We start from the raw sequence: 25,070 nt of genomic DNA on the forward strand, positions 1-25,070 counted from the left end.
ATCTATGATTCGAGTTTCTAAGTTGTATATAAAATTCTGTCTCCACGTTTGGAGTTCTTAGCATGGATAACTAGTTGATCGTCTAATTGAACATGCGAATCTCTGTGCTACAATAAAAGGTATACGGTAAGGATACAAAAAGGAACATATCTGTTCATTGTTGAAACATTTTAAGAATCTACACACAGATATGAGAGAGGGGGAACTCAGCTGACCTATTATTTAACAATCATTACAAATAGAACTCGATTATGGTGAAACCCTAACGGTTGCAAATTGGTAATAGCTAAAATGATAATGGAATGAATACATATTTGGCAAAGGCAACTACAATCCGAACAAATGAGCTAAATAAATCAGATCATATGAAGACGTAGAAAATATAGTCCCAATCTGTACATTTTTATGTACAGGAAATTTTCTTCAGCGACTGAAACAAACAATTTGTTGCAGCAGTTGGTCTATGTGAGCTTTCGCCATATTGAATGTTTTGACGCTGATAGGGACTTCACCCTGGGGAAAACGAAACCTGTTTTGGGAGGATTTCCATCTACCAGAGAATGTTCATAGATTTCTTTGCATTCTTGAACAACCTATTTCACAACAAAATAACCCGTCAAGAAAGCAATAAAGAGAAACGAAGTTATCATCACAAGGATCCTTTGAAGGGCTACTGAGTCGCTGCAAATGCATGAGAACCATGAGCTTAATGCTTTTGATATTTTTACAGGTAAATTACTCTACACAAGTTCATTTAACTCAAATATAGCTCCAGCCAAAAAGTAAAACAAAACCAAAGCACAATATCACTGCTCTTGCAATAAATGTCTACAAGGGATCGACAAATAGTTTGGAGAAGTCTGCAACATGGTTTGGGCATAAAGAACACAGACAAGTTTCTGATTTTATATATATTTATATGGAATGGATATATTATCAAAAGTATGGCGAACAAGAAATAATAAATCGTGTAAGCCTCAAAACATGATAAATAATCACAACTTACTAAAACAACATGATAACTTCATTTAATGCATTGGCAGGGATTTAATGTAGAAAACAGCACAGAAGAACGGCAAATGAGTAGCAACATCTTATTTTTGATAAGTAAATAAGTAGCAATATCCTTTCAGGTTAATTCAAATTCCGTAATAAAATTCTGAACATGTGTGCCACTTAGATAACACATATATACCTCTTTTGCGTCTTTTCGTGGTATGCCTTCTCGCAGACTCACAATCTTTTCAACCACTTCTGGCTGCAGTTAAGAGAAACAATGCGCAATAACAGCGATCATCAAGAGACAAATTAAAACAATAAGATACGACCAGCTTCCACACACTAGATTCAATTTTTAACTGAGATGTAGATTATAATGATTCATAACTCAGTTTTTGAAATATCTCCGCATGGATAAGAACAGTCAAGAAAACATACCGGACAGTCTGGTTGCTGTTCTAAAATATTTGTGTAAACCAGTGTGAAAGAATCAGGGCTCTCAGATGAAGCAAGTTCTCTCAAGTCACTGAGTATCCGTACTCTGTTCTCTACTTTCTGCAATGAAGTGAAAATTTGAGATATGTTATAAAGGTACAGATCAATTTAGAGGTGGCAATTTGAGCCCATATTTAGAAAATTAGCCCATTTTACCCACATGTTAGTGAGTTGGGCCACTCATATTTCAGGTGGGTAAATATGAGCTTCAAGTCTCTCTTTTAATGAAGAGCTTCAAGTCTCTCTTTAACCCATAAAAATATGGGCAAATATGGGTAAAATATGGGTATCCGTATAAGAACACACTAAACCCAATAACAACTCATTTTGAAAATGAGAAATTTCTTTCTTACTTTCCACCCCAACCCTTACCCCGCCACTCCCCCCCCCCCCCCAACCCCACTTTTTTTTTATTTCATATATTTTATTTTTCTTTTATAAAAAGCTTATAAAAAAGGAGAAATTTTTTTCTTACCTCCCACCCCAACCCTTACCCCACCACCCACCCCGCCATGCCCCCCACCCCACACACTTTTTTTTATTTCATTTACTTTATTTTTCTTTTATAAAAAGCTTATAAAAAAGGAGAATTTTTTTTTCTTACCTCCCACTCCGCCCCCCCCCCCTCCCGAAAACACACAAAAATCAATTTCATATATTTTACCCTAATAAAATTTTATAAAAAATGAAAAAAAAAATTCTTACCCCCACCCCACCCCTCTCCAAACCCCCCCCCCCCCCCCCAAAAAAAAAAATTCAATTTCAAATATTTTACTTTTATAAAATTTTTATAAAAAATGGAAAAAAAAAAAATTCTTACCCCCTCCCTACCCCCCCCCCAAAAAAAAAAAAATTCAATTTTCCTATATGTTACTTCTATAAAAAATTTATAAATAATGGAAAAGAATTTACGGTCCCCCACCCCACCCCATCCCCTACCTCCACCTCCCCCGCCCAAAAAAAAAAAATCAATTGCATATATTTACTTTTATAAAAAAAATTATAAAAAATGAAAAAAAAAAAAAAAAAAAAAATTCTTACACCCACCCCACCCCCTCAACGACCCCCCACCCCTGAAATTTATATGAAAAAATTAATTTAACTTGACAAAAGGAAAAAATTATAAACATACACTTGAAATAATATTACACTTGTATAATATGGGTTAACCCATAACCAACCCAGCCATTTATCACCCAACCCATATTTACCTGCATAAAATATGGGCGGTTTGAAACCCAACCCATTTTTGTTCAAACCATTTTCAACCAAACCAAATCCAACTAAACCCACCCATTTGCCACCCCTACAGATCATGTACTCCATGTCCATTGACATACAACAGCTTAGCCATCAAAAGACAGCTTGGTAGTTACCAAAGTTAAGACAACATATGAATATATACACGTGTGTGTGTGTGTGTGTGTGTGTGTGTGTGTGTGTGTGTGAGAGAGTGATTTGAAGCACCAGTATTGCAGATATATAAATTTCAATTGGAAAAGTAGGATCAAGTTAATTTTTTTATAACTGAGAAATCCTCGAGGGCCAGAGATGGCGCATGGTTCGAAATTCGGTGGATAATAAACCTCTCTCTTTCATTTTCCACTTAAATACTAGGCACTTTTATTAGAATTCGAGCTAGTGACGTGCGGCTAATCCACAAACTTGTGTTGTGGTCTGTTTTCTTTTTATAGGGCATCACACGCTGCACTCTTACCACTAGACCAAAGCTCCGGGCAGTAGGATCTTTTAAATTATGTCAGTATTTCACTAAAATAGCTTGAAGACTGAATTCATATCCTAATGATATTATAGAAGTAACCTTATTTTTCAGTTGACAAGAAAATCCTTTAATTAGAAGTAATACATCTAAAGGGAAGACAACCAAAACACTTCCATCGTTGAATAGCAAAGAAACTATCCACACAAAACCCTCAATTAACTAGTCCAAGAATTAAAGACACCTAGTGCGATGGATTTACTGGATTCAGTAAAGTATATTCCTTTATTTCTTCTTAATATCAAGACAACATTAAATTTCCAATCTCTCTAATTCTCTTGCCAGTTACCTCTCCTTTTGCTGTTAATTTCTGTTTTTCATTCACATTTGATAGAGTTTGGTACTTTCTATCTAGGCAAGCAACATGATACTTCTACGATCCAATTTCAGTAATTTAATATTCACCCTATCCTTCACGTTCTATAGAAGATATATTAGAAGATATATATGGCCTTTTCGTCTCTAAAATGTTACAACCAAGTCTTCCTTATTAACAACTACATGTTTATCACATGATATTGTAGTATAAAGTTGAAGTAAATCTAAAAACATACATGAAATAAAACCCTTGTACAATATATAATGTTTCACAATTTTTTTAATAAATACTCTTTAATTTTTCAAACGTGAGTTATAGCTTAGTTTGTGTATCAGAGCAAACATCATCTTCTTTTCTGTATTTGTCTGCATCTTCTTGATTGAATACTGGATGAATAAATTGCCACCATTTTAGCCCAAAAATAAAAAAATATAGCCCTAAACTGACACTGACAACATTAAATTAAAATAAGTAAACCTTATAGAAAAGTTAATTAAAGAAGTAGCGTTCTCGTACCAAAATTGGAGTTTTAAGCTCGACATTAAGCCAAAATAATCATAGAAGAGACTGGTATTGTAATTTGTGACTACCGAGTTAATTCGTTATTTGAAGGCACTAAACTCATAAGCTAGAACAGGAAGTTTATACATAAAGGATTTGGCAAGCTTTCTAAAGACAGAAAGGCAATATTCATCCATATCTCAAAATGCAGAAGTAAATGAGATAAGAACAGAAGTAAAAGATGTGCACATAAGCTGAGCTGCATATCAATTTGCCACCCCTCCCGACAAATTAAGAGAAGTGAAATATGTGCATGAGTTTCAAAATTCTCCAAAACTTGAAAATATATCCCAGGTAATAGTAAGAGCTCAATAAGAAAGTTGTTGGGCTTACAGAAACGCTAATGTACTCCCGAAAGAAATCCATGAGAACCTCTTCATCAAGCCTCATCCTCTCAATCGTTTCTTCTTTAATATAGTTTTTCTACCATGCGGGGACATATAAATAGTCAACCAACTTTTGTAAACCCATAAATAAAAGCTGTCTCAAATTAATGAACTGTAAGAAACTTTCAAATAAACCTGGGTAAGTAGATGATCCACATATACAACAACAGTCTCCTCCAGGCACGCCTCGACAAAACGCCTAAAAGATCTTTCTTCAATGTACCTTTATAAATTGTGAAACACACAAAAGTTAAGGATATACGTGTCACTCATTCTAGGATATTCCTCAATTAGAAAATTCTGCTGCTGCATATGACTATAAAATATTTTAATAGCTCACATGAGTAGGATAAAGAACATTCCATGGAGGAGCTATTCTCTGAGCTAAGCACAAAAGAAAACTCACATCTTAACATCTGTGAAGTAGTCTCCAAATGTTGCAACTAGGAACTCGGTAACCTGTCCTTCCAACCAATCTGAGATATGAAACATAGAATATTCAAGTGAAGGCTAGAGTTTTAGAATTACGACAACCTAAATCATTTGCATAATATCTGACTGGAACTAATTTACTGACAGAATGCTTCACATTTTCTTTTGATAGGCAAGAAGACGATAAAATGCTTCAGCTTTTGTGCAGTACATAATGGTTAGACTCCTTTCTCTATGGATAGAACATCTTGCTTCTAGTGTCTATCGCTAGGCTGCAGAACACATAAAGGTTGCAGATCTTACTTCTAAAGTCAATTGCTAGGTAAATTCCAAAAGTTAGTTTCAAATTGGTTACATCTATCTTTTCTAGCAATCCTTAATCCCAACTCAATGTCCCAGTTTGACTAATTAGAATTGATTGTTTCATTAAATCAATAAAGTGTATTAGTCAAAACGCACACTTTAAGCTCATCGATGTATACTCCTAGTCTGTGAAAGGGAGGACGAACCAGGAATTGAATCAAATGCATAGAATGCCCTTGCCCTGCTAGCAAGAAAAGGAGCTGCTATTGATTGAAGGGAATTGAAAAAGGGACCATGATACTTTCTGCCTTTCGAATAGTAGAGGAGGTAGTTTGGACTTGACACACTTTTAATTAGACAGAAATTCCAGAAGATTCCTCATCACGAAACTGAACATTCACTTCGTGACAACTGAGAAAGGAAGGGAGATAATCATGGGAATTGGTGAGAGAACTTTTCTTATTCCTCCTAAAGACAGGCAACTAATGTACCACCAAAGTGTATGAATGCAGCTGATGAGACTTCTACACTGTAAGAGCTGAAATTGGACAATATTTGCACCAGAGGTATCCTTTCGCTACTAACATAATGCTTAGTTGTCCCATGGAAAATTGCCATGATTGCAAAGAATGACAATGGTTGTGACACGTTTATAAATTAAATCTCTTTAATATTATATTGTGGCTAAGCTTTTTCAGCCCATACTACTATTATGTTGCCATAAGATCTCATCAAAGTAGAAGTCTAGACGAGAAGCACATAAGTCCTGCTGGTCAAAAATAGGTAGGAGCACCATGCAAAGAGTTAGGTATGACCTTGTTTAAGAGAAGCGTCTAAAAATCCTTCAATAACTTTCTGAACCTCTTAATGATTCGGAACTAACAAGATGATGGCCGGAGTTAATGATTTGGTTATTCACAGAAATGAGGACATTTTAAGCCAACTCACACAAACTAATGATTCCACACAGAATTGTAAAATTAAATTTCACTAGTATCTTAATGCGTTATTATTCCATTCCCAATTACTTAACCAACTTTTCTTTCTTGTTTTTTCAAATACCAATTCAAACTACATAAGTAATATTTATATTATCCTAATCTTGATGTGACATATTTTCAAATTAATTATCCTACGAGTAATTCTTAGTTAACATTTTATGATATACGAATTAAACACTTTTCTTACTCTGATGTACTCCCTTTATCCAAAATTGGAAGTGCAAATTTTATTTAGAAAAAATGTTGAAACTGTAAATCATGTGAAGCCATGCATCCGTTTTGGTCTACCAAATGTGTGTTAATTATAACCATGCATATTCAAAAAGGGTTTGTTATCACGAGCAAATGACTAATGCGTGTTATCTATAACCTTGGGCCATTAATACACCAGACCTTTCTTTTTAAGAAGAGTTGGCAATCATTTTTCAGACACCAGAAGGAAAGGTGGAGAATTATTTTGGGAATGGAGGGAGTGATAATCGACTCAGACTTTCTTCTCCTCAGGTTAGAGCAGATACTTCAATACAACAACAACATACCCAGTGTAATCCCACAAGTGAGGCCTGGGGAGGGTAGGATGTATGCAGACCTTACCTCTACCTCTACGGGGTAGAGAGGCCGTTTCCGATAGACCCTCGGTTCAATATATAGGTAATTATGATGACCGTAATTTCAAAACATAAAAGAAGCAAATATATGTATACAATCAAAACAATCCAAAGGGGAAAACAAAGAAAATGATCAAGAAAAATAGCATACACGCAACTGTGCAGACACTGTAAGACGTAAAATGATTAGAATCTCTTTGTGAACATAGCACAAAGACAGAATAGATTCAACACTTCACCACTAAAAGATAGTAACAATTCTAAGATAACACTTCCAGCAGATGGAATGAGAGCTCCTAGCAACAGAGAAATTTGAGGAAAATCTCACCTTTGTGGTACAACTTAACGAGCAATTCCTCTACTCCTGGATCTTCAAAGATAACACTGACAGTTTGATGAACAGCTTCCTGCAATTAATGAGAGCAAGTTAGATGCGAAGTATTGGTAAAGGTAACATATGGTTCATAGTCTACTCTTTGAACTTTACTCTCCATTCTTGCCATCCCGAGTGTCAAGTCCACTAGTCTTCCCCTTCTCAAAGATTGTTTGCTCACACAAGACTTGAAACCTCTAAGCAACAAACACTGACAATCACATCCGATGGTTGTTCGATTTGGGCTTATGCATAACAGGGTTTTGGATTTATGTTGTTGGGTACTTGGTACTGATTTTTAGATGCAGTGTGCGGGTTTGGTTTTATTTGTATGGCTTAAGAGGCTACGTCTTTAGTGGGCTTATTTGAGACACGTGAATTATGTGTTGGATTTAATTTGTCAATCAACCCATAAAGTATGCCTCAATTCCAAGCTAGTCAGAATGAAAACAAGCTCTCCATATCCATTAAGCTCTGGTCCATTTCATTCCAACACTAGCAAGATAACTTGTCTTTTAAGGCGAATTAAGAGTTCCCTAACGCTAAAAGTTCTCTAAATCTTACACTTAGTGCCTTATCTCCACACTAGCATAGGAGTCTCAAAAGAGACAATAAGGACTCCTGGCACACGCCCAACCTAATATACATATTTTATTATTTGACCAAGACACAACCTAATATAAGTATAACAAACTAAGCCTTAATTTTAACTCCTTGATATTGCCAATATGAATCATTTGCTTTTTTTTTTTTTTCTTTTTTTTTTTGGGCTCTGTTCTTAACTACCAATTGATTCCAATAGACTGTAGGAGTTTTGATAGCATCTCCCATCAATGTTTTTTTAAAACATAAGCATTCCCCTCCATATGATTTTAGATGAATCTTGTACTTTTTTACCACTTTCAACCATTATATTACCACACCTGCGGGCCAACTGAGGTCTACATAGGAAGTGGCCAAACCATAGCAAACAACGTCTTATTTTATCCTCCATGTATGCTACTAGCGCCCTCTATGTTATGTGATCATTTATAATTTGTGATGTGGAATATTTCTATTTCTATTCCTGAGAAGCTATGTTTTAACTGGATCATATAATAAGTTGAAATGACAAGAGACAATTGGTTCCTGATAGAGATTTTGGATAAGTCATACATTTTACATGGGCTACTTCAATTTTCTAAAGTTCTGCACCTCAAACGAATACATGGTCTTTAATATTGCTTCAGGAGAGAGACGTGTCATGCACATGACGATTCTTGAGACCTTAAACCTTAAGAATATTTAATTAATGCACCTACATCTGGCTTATAGCTAATTCCAGTAGGCCGTCCCTTAAAGTCCTCCATAAAAATTGAGTGGGGAATTAACTCTAGAGATTGTCAAAAACAAAATCAATCCTCAAAAAGATAGGTTGCCCACTTGATTAATATATTAAAGTCACAGGCATTCGTAAAATCAAGCCTTTAATATACCTTTGCAACTTCTAGAAAACCTTTGCAAGTGTCCTCGAAATTAACCTGAGAAGCAACCAAAGAACTTAACATAAGAGAAGGTAACTTATGGTTAAAGCCCAATGTCAATACTTCTAAGATAAGTTTTTTACAGAACGTTTTTAGAATGTTGTGCTTTCCATCTTCTACATGGTGTCCTTTTATTGATATTTTTCTTTTCTTTTTTTGTATTTAGCAATCATCAGCGAGATTGGATGGTTTAGTTTATTAGAATTCCGAAAAAACATTTTCCTATAGTTGTAGACATCAGTATCCGGTACAACCCTCTACCTTATAAATGAGAATCTATTTACAACTATCAAGAAAATGAGACTATTTTCTTACCCAAAAAGTTAAAAAGTAAAAATATAATAACACCACTAAGATCCGCAAGACCACAACAATATTAGTAAACAATAATAAGAGCTAAAGACATGGACATATGAACCACTTTTGTCTATTATCTTTTTAATCAAAATCGATATACAATTATAAAATTCTACCAGATTCATCTTAGATGTAAACTAACAGACAAGACGACTTGAGACAAAAGAGGCAGTAACAGCAATCAGGATAAAGCACAGAAGATTTACGCAGCAGTCAAGGAGGAGGGCAAAAACTAATAAGGACCTGCTCAGCATAGTTCTGAGGGAGAGCTTCAAGAGTGCTAGAACTTAGCTCCATCGCGAGATCATAACAGCGAAGATTATTGTTAATCTGCCGAGTGTCAAGCTCTTAGCATAGTTGTAAAGCACCAGCACAATTCAAAGATCTTTCTACTTCACAATAAACAGTTCAGATTTCTGAATTTTACAAACCATTGCACATAGGGATTCCAGACCGATTTCAGAAGCAGGTTCCTCCAATCTCTTCCTCTCGGCTGCTTGAAAATCAATCATTACCTGGAAAGGAACATTATCAAGCAACCATCAGATATGTTTCTTTTCAGAAACCTGAAAATTAAGCTGTCGCTAATAAAAAAACTCATGAATTCATATGGATTATATTACCAGCAATATATCAGAAAGGGGAGAGAAATAAGAACAAGTCCCTTTATTTTCAGGACAATATTTTTGACATCTGATCAAGCAGGTTATCATATAAACACACTCATAAAGAGGGGGGAAACGATTATCATATAAACACAAGATTCATTCCCTCATTTTCCCTCTCCTCGTTAAAGGATAGCTTGGCAACTAAAATTGGAAAAATAATATTCCTCCTTGATCAAAGATATGGAAGATGAAGCATTTCAGGAGAAGTGCTTCTATCAACAAAGTCCAAATAATACTTCAAGTCCTCTTGAAAATCACTTGATATACAAATTTGTTGAGAAAAACTACTTCAGAAAAATGCTGACAGAACCATGCACCATTAGGCCCCTACTTCAAAGGATAATTTAAGCAAACAATCCAGGGAAATTTGAGTTTGTTTTGTTTAACACATGCATGATGATGATGCCAAAAGAATGCAAAGCATTGAAGATTTTTCCTTGTAGATGTTTATATAGAACTAGTCAGCTAAATTCACTGTATATAAGTCCAAAATACAAGACAATAGATCTTAGAATCTTGAAATACCAGAAAATTACACCAGCTGCTAAAACTAGAACACTAATGGAAAGACCTATAATAAACAAAGCAAGTCCTCCCACTCTCTGATAATAAAACAGCATGTAGTAGAATATCCTCACTTCAGTATATAGGCGAGACAGTGATGTCTTGAGAAGAAAAGAGGGGGGGATGACAGACAGAAGAAGAGAGATCCAATAATGGTGAAGAAGTCATTTTGTTCTTAAAATTAACATAAAATCTGTCCTCATATAACATGAAATCAATGAACTTACCTGAATGAGAGCCAAAGCTATCCTGTATAACATGACATCAGTGCTATTTTCTCGTACAATTTGCACCTGCTCCCCCAGGATCCTAAATAAGTCAACGGCAGCAGGTGTGTAAAGTTTCCCATCATCAGTCTTTTTAGGTGGCTGTACTTTGTCTGCCTCAAGGATATTCAAGTACCATTTCTATATTACGAAATGACATGAAAAAATCAGCATTATGTATGTCCTAAAATAATGTGAAAGGCAATTATGATAATAAATCGAGTTTAAACCTTTGTTGTAGCTTGCATTCTCTCAACATAGGCATTCATGAGAGGATCCATTGCACCACTCTCAGAGCAAACTTGCGCTAAAGAATCATCAACTCCAAGTTCAATTAGACTTTCTTGGTAGTCGACCACCCAACCTGTTACCTAATTCATGGGTTCAGAAAAGATCTCAATTCTGAATCACAGCAACATCTCTTGCAAAGAAGGAGGAAAAGGGTTGGGGGGGGGGGGGGACTTTCTTGGTAGTCGACCACCCAACCTGTTACCTAATTCATGGATTCAGAAAAGATCTCAATTCTGAATCACAGCAACATCTCTTGCAAAGGAGGAAAGGGGGGGCGGAGAGAGCATTTCCTCACCCATAAAGAAAAGATCTTGGGAAGATGAATATGTTAATGCTGAGAGGTGATGATGGGAAGTGGTTAAAGTTAATTATGGGTCAGGAACCTGCACTTTGCTTTTGCAGAATTATGTAGCTCATGGACACAAAAACTCAGTTACCAAACAAAAGAACCAAAAAGGGGGATAGGAAACCAAAATGAAACACTTAGACTTGACTGTCTTTCTCATGATGGAAATTTATTACTGGTTAAAAGAAGAACCAAAACTGAGCCATGAGCCTATTAGGTGAACTATTAACATGGATAAGGAATTTCGGATTACTGCCCCATGGGCCATGATTGGATGCTATAGCACTACCCGTCAACGTTTACGAGAAGGATGGGATACACAATTTGGAAACATTGAGATTAATTACAAGCAGTCATAAGAAGGTAAAATTGAACCCCCTAATTTGTATACAAGTAAATACAAAGAAAGAAGTCCACAACAAGTAGGAAAAGAAACAATCATATCTGACCAAATTTTGACCTTAAAGCTATGAGCCTATAACCACAACACAGGATAAATGTCAAATATTCGTTAGATATGGAATAACTGGTTGAAATGCCTTTTTAATGACTTCCCAATTCTATAGTATATAAAATTTCCATATTTTCAAGCTTTTAATTAAACAAACAACAATTTCTAATGCCAACATAATCCCTAACTTATCCAAAAGAAAAGAAAAATGCCGATATGATTAAAGTTGTAATAACTTCAAAATCTATATACTCGTCATATTATTAGCTTTGTCACTCAGCTTTCTCAACCACTGAACAAATCATACCAAATTTTGACCTTAAAGCGATGAGCTATGACCACAGTATAGGAATTGATATCAAATATTCTTCAGATTAGAAAAACTGACAGAGATGCTTTTTTTTACTTCCATATTCAATAGTTTATGATATTCCTGAATTATCTAGCTTTTTAATCAAACTAACAACAGTTTCTCATGCCAAAGTAATCTTTCAGTAATCCAAAAGAAAGAAAATGCCAATATGATTAAAGTTGCATTACCTTTAAGATCTCTATATTTGTCATGTTGGTAGCTTGGTCACTCAGCTTTCTCAGCCACTGAACAAATCTCTCTGTATAAAGATTTACCATGAGCTGGAAAACTTCATATCTGTTACCATATAAAGTACAAGTTAGAATGGACATAACAACATACAGAAAAGAAACAGAAGTAGATCAAGTGTTAAGAGATATTAGGATATAAACTTTTATGAGTTTTTCTTTCCTTTTTTTGATGCCTCTGAGTTGAAAGTGTTGCTTGCTTAAGACCAAAAATGACACCTATTTAGCACAAGCAATAGCTTACCGCTAACAAAAGCTTTTTGAAGAAAATCATACCAAACATCATGCATGTGAAACTTCTCCATCATCCCAAACATTAGAAAATCAGATGCTCGATTATATAACATTGAGTTATATAGAATATTATACTTTATCAGCAATAGAAAGCAATCAATAGCAATGAGGAACACTTCAGATTGTGACTAATGTTAGAGATAAGAGTTATTTTGCCAAGTAATTTCCGAAATTGAGAAGAAACTTCCAACGAAGTCACTAATGGATACAACAGAGCCAAATCTGAGATAGTGGGAATGCCCTGAGGACAATCTTAAGAGCATGAATAGGAGGTTATTCTTTCTAGACATGTAATGTTTTGTTTATCTCTCGCTAAATCTAGTTAATCCTGATAAATGGAAAAGAAAATGGCATTACAGAGGTGTAAAGAGCAAAGCACAAACCTTGGAGGAAAACAAGGAGCCACGTAGTCATATATCTCTCCCAGCTCTTCTCCTATCTGACATCGATAAAATAGCATGTCAATACCAATCTATGAAAGGATATCGGGAATAATGAGAATACATACATATCACCGCAAAGTTCAATTTTCCTCTACTTTGTCATTTATCTCTGACAGGAGTATGTATCTCTCACCCTGAATTCTTCCTCCTACTGGCTACAAATTCTCTTTTTTATATCAAGCAAAGAAACAAACTGGGAATCAATTCCAAGACGTTTTATCTAGTCATCTTCTCAACAATTTCATGGGTTAATATAATATGTTAAACCCAGCCTGACATGTCTTACGGAAAAAGAGTATCCCAGATTTTGTTCAAAACAAAAAGGCTTTAAAAAGAAAAGCATGACATGCACCTCCATGCAAAAAGGGTTCTAATTTTCTACTATGCAGATAAGAACTCATTCTCAAAACATATGCTTTATTTGTCTCGTCACATCCCCCTTGTCTTTGATTGTTTTCAATTTCATTATTTAACAAGCATAACCAACTGTGCATCTTTTCCCAGAGTTTCATTTCTCCTTAGTTTTCTTCTCATTGCAGCATCCCCTGTAAATCCTTCAAGGTGTTCCTAGACTATTCCTCGTAGCTAATTACGTGAGACTACAGCCTTTCAACACAAGCAGTTATTTGGCATGATGGCAGTTAAACTCAAAAGAGACAACATAACCAAAGGTGGGAAACTTTGCTGAATTGGGGAGAAATGATAGGCTACAAGCTACAGGCGCCAAATGTGTCAAATGACTTAGTGTCTGCTTTATCAGAAATCCCATTGACTCGTTGACAAGAAGTTAGATAAGAACGTGTGATATCAGCAACTAGAATGGGGCACGTGCTCGGGAAAGCTTGGTATTCAGTCAGCAAGATGAACGAAAATGGGGATAATTCTTGTCAAGATGAATACTATACCTGACAGACAATAGGCCAGGAGGTCCTTGATATGCATCGAGAGTTTTATCAAACAGGAAGACTTTATGAAATATGAATCTATGCTTCTTTAACCATATTATATTCTACTTTACAATTGTTCTCTTTCAGTTTGTCGCTTATAAATATTGTCTTTGGAGAAATACACAGTATTAACTTCTAAATGCAGGCAAGTTGAACACGTCGACATGTAAAAGCAGATATTCTAACCACTCTAGCTTCCTCTATAGCTGCTTTAAGGTCTTCCTGATCGAGCAATTTGTCAAAACGTGCTTCAACGGACTTCCTTATACTTTCATAACATTTGTCTTTGTAGCCTTTTCCCTGAACCTTCAACTTCTGCTGTGTGAGATTTTTAGAAGAAGTTGTTTTTCTGCAAGCCAAAACATTAATCAGAATATATATTGATATACTTTAACATGTCTAATGAATGCAGAAAGTTAAACAAAGAACAAAACCAGGCAAGATAGCAACCTACTTGGCATTTCTTCGAGGATTTGCGATTGAAGCCATAGCACCACCTCCCTCAGCCTCAGCTGCTTCTTCTGCGAGTTGCTGGTCTAGGATTTCTTGCATTTCAACAACCCTGGAGAAGGGTGAATAAATCATCAGTCTAGATCCCAGACTCGTGAAACATATATTGATGTGCAAGAAGATATTACAATGTAAATGTGCAATATCGGCCAAGATTATGGGCATAACAGTGGCAGCTCCAACACAGTACAAGTATGTTACATATAAATGGAAAAGATGTCTAATTAATCAGTGTTGACCATGAGAATTCCATTTAACATACCTTATAGCACGGACGAGTGTTTGCGGGCTGCAAATTATCCCAAACAAACAAATAGCATGATCAGAATCTAAAAAATAAATAAACAAAATTTAAGAGATTCAGCACAAACTAGAAGAAGTCAATTAACACATGAAGAATAAGTTATACTCATAAGTTACATGAATAAGTTTACTACTTGAAATTATAAACGACATGCACAAATCATAATACTTAATAAAGATCAGTGTTGTCAAAGGCGCGCTTAAGCCCTGAAGCGAGGCTCAAAACATGGTAAGCGCTTCGCCTCGCTTTATGTGCGCTTCAGTGCCATCATCAAGGCTTTAAGACATACTTTTCCTTGCCAATGAGCCTCTCTTGAAGAGATGACCCTAGATAATTGTTATTTCACTTTTTCGTTATGTTTTTACAATTTGTTTGTCCATATATTTGTTATTCATGCTTATTATTATTAGTCTTGGGCTAAACGTACATATATTTTTATTTTTGCGCCATTGCGGCTGTTTTCATTAAAGCCCACGCTTTATTTGCGCTTTGCGCTTAAAGCCCCAGCTGACTTTCACGTTTGATAACACTGATAAAGATAGACAGAACGCAAACTAGTCCTATGAAAGTGGTTATACAGCGAACAATTTAGAGTACAGAACCAAGAACAAAAATATGAAGGAAAACTGAGAAACTTAAAGTCATATTGTAGCTTCTGATCTAACTGATTGTATGTGGACAATTATGTAGGATCTGGATAACAGTACAAACATATTACACGGTATTGTCTAGCCTACATTCCTAGTTGTGCTTAGTCTCTTAAATATTAAGATTTGAGAGACGCGAACACAATTTCCTATCTGTTATCATTTGTTCATTCATTCGTCCATTTATGCATTCTTAGTTCCTCATGTTTAGTCTTCCTTTTTTTTTTTTTGATAAGGTAATAATTTTATTAACAGTTGGGGGAAAAGACCCCGTTTACAAGCCGTATACCAAAAAGAGAGAACCTACATCAAAACATGATTCTCAAAAAAGGAGACCCAATCTTCTATACAAACAGGGGCTTCATGGGAACACCAAAAGCAAACTAGAAACAAGAGACTATTTTGCAACTTTACAATATCTAGTTCCACCCCTTCGAATGCTCTCCTATTTCGCTCTTTCCAAATAACCCACATCAGTGCTAGCAGGGCAACCTTCCAAGCCCTAGGACTCCTCTTCCTCTTTCTGTAACCCCAACTATACAATGCCTCCTCCACCGTTCTCAGCATCACCCATCGCATCCCAAACCAATCAAGAACCACCCTCCACAGTCGGTTAGCCACCTCACAATGCAACAAGATATGATCCACATCTTCACCCGTACTCTTACACATGAAACACCTCTTCTATACGCACTGTTTAATGGACAGAGAAACAAAAAGAATTTCGACATCAAAGCCAGTCTCAAGACTCTAGCCATGAACTTCAGCGTCTTTCATGCTGTCTAAGAACTCTTAACTTCAGGAAGATGCCGCTGATTCATTGGTCAGATGAGCTATCTTATGCCTCCAACAAGTCGACCAAAAAAAAAAACAAAAAATCACAGACTAATCTTTTACCTTACCTTTTCAAAAAACAATCAGAGACTAATCTGCAGGCGAAGGCAGCAACATTGCGCTGTGTGCTCTTTCCAGCTTGATTCCTTCATGCTAATATTTTATAGGTAAGGCTTAATCTTATAGAAGATATAAACAGCACTACGATAGTGCGAAAAGATTACAGATTCTGCAAGTCCCCGATCATATCTAACATGGAATCTACATCAGTTACATAGACCACGTTGCACCAAAAAGCTAATTTCTTATACTTATGTGGTAGCCTATTCAACTTGAAAGGTGCATCATAACTTGCATCTGAAAAATGATATGCCAGATGTAACATACATCCAACAACTTGAAATAATTGGTCAGCCACCAATATTCAAAGATAGCTTGGAGAATAATATATGGGATATGTTCCATCCAAAAGGGGAACAAAAAAAGACAAGGAGAATCATTAGGAGGCAGCCTAAGTTATAAATACCTTTGAAGAGAACAAAGGTGTATTATTTTATGGCAGTTATTTAGTTTCACCATTGATATGTTGCTATTTGTTCTTTAAATTCAAGGGTTTTCTTTATCTTATATATCAAATTTCTATGGTCACCTTTTAAGTATTTCACAGGAAAAGAAAAGAAGCAAACCGCTAACCAGAGAACTTTAACAATAGCATATTTTATTTCCTCTTCAGCCCTACCTCATAGGACTAGAGAGTTTGGCGGTTGCAGTGGTATAGTGCAGATCCATGATGCTGTCTATATGAGTATCATTGTTAAGAGAATTAGGTGTTTGTGATATTATATACTCCACCAAAAAACTTATCAATGGAAAAAAAGCATCATGTACTCTAATCAACCAAAGAAGGGACTCTTTTACTTTATATCATTTATTGCACTTCCCAAGATTGGACATTGGTATTTCTGCTTATCGATTAATATATTCCTTTTACAAATATACCAGCAGTCACCTGCTTTTCGAATCAACCCGAATGAGGAGCTCCTGGCGATTCTAATATGAGTACTAATAACCCAATCTTGATATAAATAGTCCAGATAAGTATACTCAAAACACAATAATCATTAACACTGGGGAAAGCTAACCAACTATGCTACACTCTTGAGAAAGAAAGAAACAAGGAAAACCATGCAATTTGACTCATATGGTTACTTAAGGATATAGCTTGGATAGGAGATGACATTTCTCTTCTTTTTTCAGCCTCTTCTAATCTTGGATGTTATGCGTTTGTATATACGTATTTCAGCATTAGATGCCTATCCCAATAATATTATTTATCTAACAAAAACAAGAAGAAGAAGAAGAAAAAAAGAAGAAGCAAGAAGGCCTTCCACCGACCACACTAGCGGCTGAAGTTTGACGAGAACTTCACAAATTATGTACTTTGTATTGTTGTAATCATGAAATATTAAGTCTTAACTCCTAAACAGAACAAGATTATATGCAGGCAGCATGATTGGACAGCTTGACAAATAATTCTTTAAACAATCAACGATACCTTTCCTTAGCCAGCTTAGAGAAATTCGCAATATGGGCCCACAGTGTCTTCTCAAAGGTCTCCCATGTTTGATCCACATCTTCAAAATATTCTCTGACGAAAATCAAAAGTTCGAAATCAAAATGTTCAGATTCCAATGCCAACTAAGAGTAAGAGGTCTTCTAACAATCAGCGATTAAAAGCTGTTTATATGTTCTACTAAAATAATTATCAATTCACTGCACACGCAGTTTAAGTAGCATGTAATTGTTAGGATGAGATTAAGACGAGCACAATTCACTGCATGTAGAATCTTTAATTTCCGACGGATGTCCCGGCAGAATCTGGCTCGTCGCTAGGGGTTTCCGACAGAAAACCTGTCGCAAACGTTACTGATGAGCCAAATTCCGTCGGAATTAGCGATTTTCTGGTAATGATATTGGATGTTGCTGCAATGTTCTTCCTTTTTTTCTCTTGATATGGTATGTTGTTGCAACGTCCCATCATCAGTCATCCTCATAATTTACTACATCAGCTATTCAGAAATTGAAACTAGCACGTCTAGGCTTCTACTCACTATTTTTCTCCATAAAGAGAGCTGCTAGCCCTCGACTTCAGCGACTTTGACTGTGTTTATCCAACATGAATATGGTTCAATTAGATTTTCTTGCACAGAACATATACTAATATTATATCAAGGACCAAAAGGAGCACAGGTAAAATGTGAACAGTGGACAAATTTTAAAATTTTGGGGGTCAGAAATAGGGCCTTGTTCTATGATTCAATCTAAATGAACATAAACTTAAGAAAATATAAGATAACTGACCTTAGTCTACCGACCTCTTCTTTATGAGACCCTGCTGCAGCTAGTGCGAATCTTCGCTTTCCATCTAGAGCTGTTAACCTCTGTAACCAATTTAAAATAGACGCACCGGACTATCAGGGAAAGACTGGGGAGAGAGTTGACGATTAAGAAAGTAATAAATCTTAGAAGAACCTTTTTTTAAATAATGATAACATAAAATCTTAGAAGAACCTACTTCATAGGTGTTAATTAGCTCCTTATCATCTCTAAGAGAATCCCGTGCTTCAGATGCCTCTACCGAAATTGACATCATTCCCTCCACATCCTACAGAGACAAAGCAATTATATGGATTGATAATCAGTGAAGCAACAAAAAAATAATGTTAGGTGCACAAGCAGAGTTTATTATAGTAGAAATACTAGTAACCTATATGAGATTGTGCAGTGGACAGGGCAATGACAGTGTAGCATGATTTGATGAAGATATCATTTTTAAGGAAAAGGTCATATAAAAATTTCACTTATTTGCTTTAACTGAATGCTTGGATACCAAAAGATATGACAAGACATACCTTCAGAGTAGTGTTCAAATTGTTCCTGGTGTTACTGAGAATCTTTATTTGGTCATGATTTTCGATTAAAGTTTGGCACTCTTGACAAAGCCTGGTTCAAGAAGAAAGAACTCAGCTTAATCTCAAGACATGATGTCATATGTAACTGAAACAGCGAATCATTGTTATACTTTTCAATAGAAAGGAAGTTTTCTCGGAGCTGGTTAATAGTCTTCTGAGATAAGGAAAGTGATTGCAGACCAGCTTGAGCTTGCTCAACCTGCATTCCAGAAAATTACGCAGCAGATAGAGTTTAGTATCTGGAGACAGAAAAAGTTTCTGATAGCAACCATTTTTTTTACCATAAGAAAAAGTTATGAGATGGAAATGAGAGCTTCCAAAGCTTTCCAATTCAAAATACAGCAAAAAACAGAAGAAATTGCAATAACATTATCTAGACATAAGAATGAGTTTGTCTAAACATCAAGTAGAAGCATCCACATACCTGTTCAGCGACCATTGTACTAAGTTGTGCATCATTTGCCTGAACCAGACATGAAACAGTACCAGATCATAAATAACGAAGTGAGGTTCAATTTAAGTTCAGACCACTAAGTTGAAACTACGAAGAAACAAGAAGCTTCTCTACAACAAAGCCACCAATAAACATGACCATGTGCGACAACATCAGCCCCACTTGGACCTTCGTAATAGAAATGTTACAATGTATGATAAACGACCCGAGGCTGAGCAAGCCAGTTATAATTCATCAACAACTCGCCTATAATCATGCGAATAAATCCTACTGCTTTTAGCAGGTAATTAAATCATTTTAACAGATTACCACAACGTATCAAAAAGCTGAAATTTAATTCATTGTATTTATGACATTTTCTACATTAGTTTTAGATTTTCAGCAAAGAAGCAACTAAAATACAGCGATAATGACTTAGTGATAAGTGACCAAACCTAAAAGTTCAAAACAGCACATTTACGTAGCAAACAAAAAAAGCGATCAGCTATCTGATACCAGGTAGCTCAAAACATTTTCCTGATCGTGATTGATTTTCCTCAGATAAAATTATTTAAAGTTGAATTAAGATGTAATCATGCTCGTCTACAAAATTCACATTGTTCTATCATTTTCTACTTTAAAAAGACTCTTCGGTTTGTCTTACTTTCCGGTTAAGTCCGTTTCAAAAAGAATGTCTTTTTCCTTTTTTGACAACTCTTTAATTGCAACTTTCCACAGGATTAATGGGCATTTTGGTACATTCTATATGTCTTTAATTAAGAACCACAAGATCAAAAAGTTTTCCTTGTTTTTTTTAAACTCCGTGTTAAGTCAAAACCAGACAAACAAATTAAAACAGAGGGAGTACTTGGTAACACATTCAACTAACTCAAACGTTTCATGTAACAGTTCCTTTATACAATTGAACTACAAATTGACAATAATATCCCTAAACAGAATCAAAATATTCCAAATTTTACAAAAAATCACAATAAATAAAGAAATAAATAAAAGGAAAAAAGCAGTAAGATCTATATGAAACCTGTTGACGAGCAATATAATCGGCTTTGATGGAAGAAATAGACTGTAATAACTCAGGTAAAGGCAAAAGCTTAGCGACTTCACGAACCGAGGCTTCTTTAGCCTCAACGCCAAGATCTTCAGCCATCATTTTCGTAAACTGAAACTATTTACAAATCTATAACGCCTTAATTTCACTTACAATATATGCTAGAATTGAAATTGGAGATGGAGATCTTAGAAGCGTTGATTCAAAGAGAGAGTGTGTAAACAATCAGCTTGATTTTTTCAAGATGTAAAGCGGGTCGGGTTGATGGGCAATGGGTTGGATTGTTTAGAACATTATTATGCGGTTTTATATTTTTTGGATTATTTAAAGGTCAATTCATCAATTGATGATGCCTTTACGTTTTGCTAAAATTGTAAGTAGTAGTAGAACATATTACGGTTCGTTTGGTTACTGGAATTATTATTATGAAATTAATAATGCCAGTACTAATTCGGTAATGTTTAATCTTTATCTAGTTGTATCTTTATTTTTAGTGCAAATAACATCGACATAATTTTATAAATTTAAATCTTCTATGATTTTATACGACCACCAATATGAAATACCTCCGGATCAAAAATAGTGCACTTACCTTTTTTCGAATAAAAAAGAGTGTTCACTTACTAAATTAAGAAACAATTAACCTTATTCATTCAAAATTGCTTTTATTAAGTGTTAAGTGATCAAATCTCAATACCTATTTAATTAGGGATTTTAACACTCTTATACCAATTAGGGTAAAATAATTACTCAATTTAGCCTCTTTTTTTTATCCGTTGTAGCCAGCGGAGCCGGAGAGGTCATCTTCTACGTTGTACGACCGGATCTCCACCGGAGAGGTTCATCTTCTTCATCTACCACCAGATATCCATAATTATACAACTTTATACAATGTAGAAGTGTGTATAAACATCTTTTATATATAAAAACCTCTTGTATAAGTTTGTATAATATTGTATAGCGCCGGCGTAAGCGTATGTATAAAAATCTCTTATACATTATTATACACTTTTATACAAAGGTTGATACATTGTCTATAATAGGTGTATAAAGTTATATATTACTGTATATTGTTGTATACAGTAAAAAAATGGCTATGCTGATGTATATTTAAAAATATGATTACGTGGATGTAATTTCTATGTTGTATTGTAGGTTGTTGAAATTTCCCCATTTAATGAAGGGTGCTTTTAATTAAATTACTTACTTTTGCTTACGAGTTGGTATCTTCTTAATTTTGATCGGGAGGGAATAACAATTTTATGATTAACTATACATGAATAAAAGAAGTAAAAATATATTTGGCTTCTATGGAAGCCTTTCTATTAAGAAAGTTAGGTCGAAATTGAAAATAAAGGTTGATCCAATTTCATATCGCACGCATATTTTAGACTCTGCATACAATATATTTCTATTATATATAAGTGTGGTGGGAGGACTAACACAGCATCACCAGCTTGTACCAAAAGCTTTATAAATTGTACACGCAATGAATGTTTGTACTATAAGCTATATAACTTGTACACTTTACCCAACTATTTTTTTATCCCACGTAGACATATGTCGTGGTACTTAATATTTATTCCCTTCTCATGTATAGACGTATACACTTTAATTTTTATTTTCCAACACATTTATTTCCTCCGTGCACTTTTACTTGTTCACTTTTGACTTTTCACGTTCTTTAAGAATTAATAAATCCCACATGTATATATGTCATATTACTTCTCTTCTCAAGTATACACGTACGCACTTCAATTTTAATTCTCCGACACATATTTATTTCCTCCGTGCACTTTTACTTGTTCACTTTTGACTTTTCAGCGGAATATTTATTCTCTTCTCATGTATACATGTATGCACTTCAATTTTAATTCTCCGACACATATTTATTTCCTCCGTAAACTTTTACTTGTTCACTTTTGACTTTTCACGTAATCTAAAAATTAATAAATGAAGTTCTCCCTCCGTCCCATATTACTTGGCCACATTACTTGACTATTCACGTTCTTTAAGAATTAATAAATGAAGTACTCTCTTCGTCCCATATTACTTGGCCACATTACTATGGATTTGAAAAATGATTTGGAATGAGTAATTAATGCTAAGGGTAAACAGGAAAAAAAATTGTCTTATCTTGATATGTGAAAAATGACAAGTAAAAATGAAAATCTATTTTAGGAATAGTGGATAAGTAAAAGTGAACGAAGGGAGTAAAGATGAAGTACTCTCTTCGTCCCATATTACTTGGCCACATTACTAAAAATATTTGTCTATTTTTCTATTCTATATTTTCCTTCTTCTTATATATAAACGCCCAAGGTGGACGAACACAATTACAACAATAAGTTGTACAAAAAGTAACTGAAATTGTGCTCTAAGCAGGAACTAACATGTGTTCATTTCAGAAGTTGAACATTAATTCTACTTCTTGTGTGTTTATTTTTTAACTCCCCACAGGTTCGCAATGTCTTAATTGTTCTTTCATTTCCTTCAATTGGCATGTACTCCCTCTGTCTCAATTTAAGTGTCTACGTTTGACTAGACATGGAGTTTAAGAAATAAAGATAGACTTTCAAATCTTGTGGTTCTAAATTAAAAATGTGTATAATATAATAACATATCCTTTGAATCTTGTGATTATAAACTCGATACGTAGTGATATTTGAATTGTCAACGTACTAAATATAAAAAGAGGCGGACATAACCAAAATAAGACAAACTTTTATTTTATTTTTTAACAACAAACGCCAAGTAGACGAACACAACAACAATAAGTTGTACAAAAAGCAACTGAAATTGTACTCTAAGCGAGGACTAACATGTGTACATTTCAGAAGTTTAACATTAATACTACCTCTTGTGTGTTTACTTTTTAAATCCCTACGTGTCCGCAGTGTCTCAATTGTCCTTTCATTTCCTTCATTTAGCGTATACTCCCTCTGTCTCAATTTAAGTGTTTACGTTTGACTAAATACGGAGTTTAAGAAATAAAGATAGACTATCTTGTAGTTCTAAATTAAAAATGTGTATAATATAATAAAATATTTTTTTACTCTTGTGATTATAAACTTGACATGTAGGATAAATTTTAACAACAATTGAGAAATTAAGGGAAAAAATAAGACGAAAAGAAAAAAAAATATGGAGACTCACTAAGGAGAATCGCGGTATCCTTTGCAAAATATATAAACCATAAAGACTAAATAAATTGAGTAACCAAATTAATCATGTTAGGCTCCGTGCATCGCACGGGCATAGTTTGCTAGTTTTATTTTAATGCGGTGAACTAATTATATTATGAGTACTAAATAATTCAGAAATTATTAATTAAAATGTTAAAATTTATGTATTTTTTTATGTAGTTTTGTCCACGAACAAACACACCTCATCCTCGCCCCACAAACAAAACCCCAAAAGTATAACCAGTACAGGTTGAGTAAAATAAGAAAATAAATTAATTTGCACGAATGTCAATTTGATTAACCGACGTGGATCGATAGAAAGCATAGTCGGATTAAGCCTAATAAGAACACATATGCAAATGCCGTCTGGCTATTGCTGTAGATTCAATTCTTAAATTCTAGCTCTATTTTGATAAATGATAACTTTTTACATACTAGAATTCAGATTATATGTCAAAATTTTGCTTTCATTGTTATTTTCTATTATATGTCCGATTACTCTTTATCTATATATAATATAAAGCTAGGCAATAAGGAGCTGATGTGACACATCTCTTTGATCAAGAATCCTATTTATCTTTTTTCTTTTTTTTTTTGACTTCTTATCTCATTTTCTCAATTGTTTTATTATAAAAAATTATCCCATAAATTACACCTCTTCATCTTCATAATTTCTACTTTAATTAGCATTAGTAATATCCATAACTCCCAAGACTTTTATGTTCATAATCCCTAATTATTTAACTTTCCATTAGAAAACCCAATGGCAACCGTTTCTTGCATTAGAGTTGTGTTTTAATAATACATACATATATATATATATGGCAATATACATCAAATCAACCCTAAACTATACCCAAAATGTCGATGTCACACTTAAACTATACCAGTGACCCAATACACACTCGAACATCTTAAAAGTGAATTATTTTACCCCTCGTACATTTATAACCAGCTGCACATGGAGAGGTGTAATACACTCGCCCGCCATGTCAGCGCCACGTCAATGCCACATCAATAAACTGCTAAATTTGTTTTTTTTTTTTAAATCCATGTCATTTAATTGTTTCTCCTTCACATTCATAAAAAATGCAACCACTCAACACCAC

At 34.7% G+C, this 25,070-nt stretch overlaps 1 protein-coding gene and 1 long non-coding RNA gene across 2 annotated transcripts; both read right to left on the bottom strand.

The window, feature by feature from the left end:
• Window positions 1-133: 133 nt before the first annotated feature.
• LOC132033803 (exocyst complex component SEC6) lies at window positions 134-21,082 on the bottom strand. The gene is made up of 24 exons (XM_059423895.1): window positions 20,750-21,082; window positions 19,699-19,737; window positions 19,385-19,473; window positions 19,215-19,305; window positions 18,878-18,967; window positions 18,664-18,743; window positions 17,858-17,950; window positions 14,780-14,806; window positions 14,462-14,569; window positions 14,194-14,356; window positions 13,001-13,056; window positions 12,264-12,372; window positions 10,866-11,006; window positions 10,597-10,776; window positions 9,569-9,652; window positions 9,381-9,467; window positions 8,733-8,777; window positions 7,213-7,291; window positions 4,947-5,016; window positions 4,676-4,763; window positions 4,488-4,577; window positions 1,438-1,554; window positions 1,196-1,258; window positions 134-593 (listed from the first exon to the last, which is right to left on the bottom strand). The coding sequence occupies exons 1-24, from the start codon at window positions 20,876-20,878 to the stop codon at window positions 462-464; spliced, it is 2,250 nt and encodes a 749-aa protein (XP_059279878.1). The 5' UTR covers window positions 20,879-21,082; the 3' UTR covers window positions 134-461.
• On the bottom strand, window positions 15,675-17,843 carry LOC132033806 (uncharacterized). Its single transcript, XR_009408874.1, has 2 exons — window positions 16,371-17,843; window positions 15,675-16,161 (listed from the first exon to the last, which is right to left on the bottom strand). It is a non-coding gene; the product is annotated as an uncharacterized LOC132033806 (long non-coding RNA).
• Window positions 21,083-25,070: the final 3,988 nt, after the last annotated feature.

This window comes from Lycium ferocissimum, chromosome 10 (assembly GCF_029784015.1).
Source record: "Lycium ferocissimum isolate CSIRO_LF1 chromosome 10, AGI_CSIRO_Lferr_CH_V1, whole genome shotgun sequence".
Lineage (NCBI taxonomy): Eukaryota > Viridiplantae > Streptophyta > Magnoliopsida > Solanales > Solanaceae > Lycium > Lycium ferocissimum.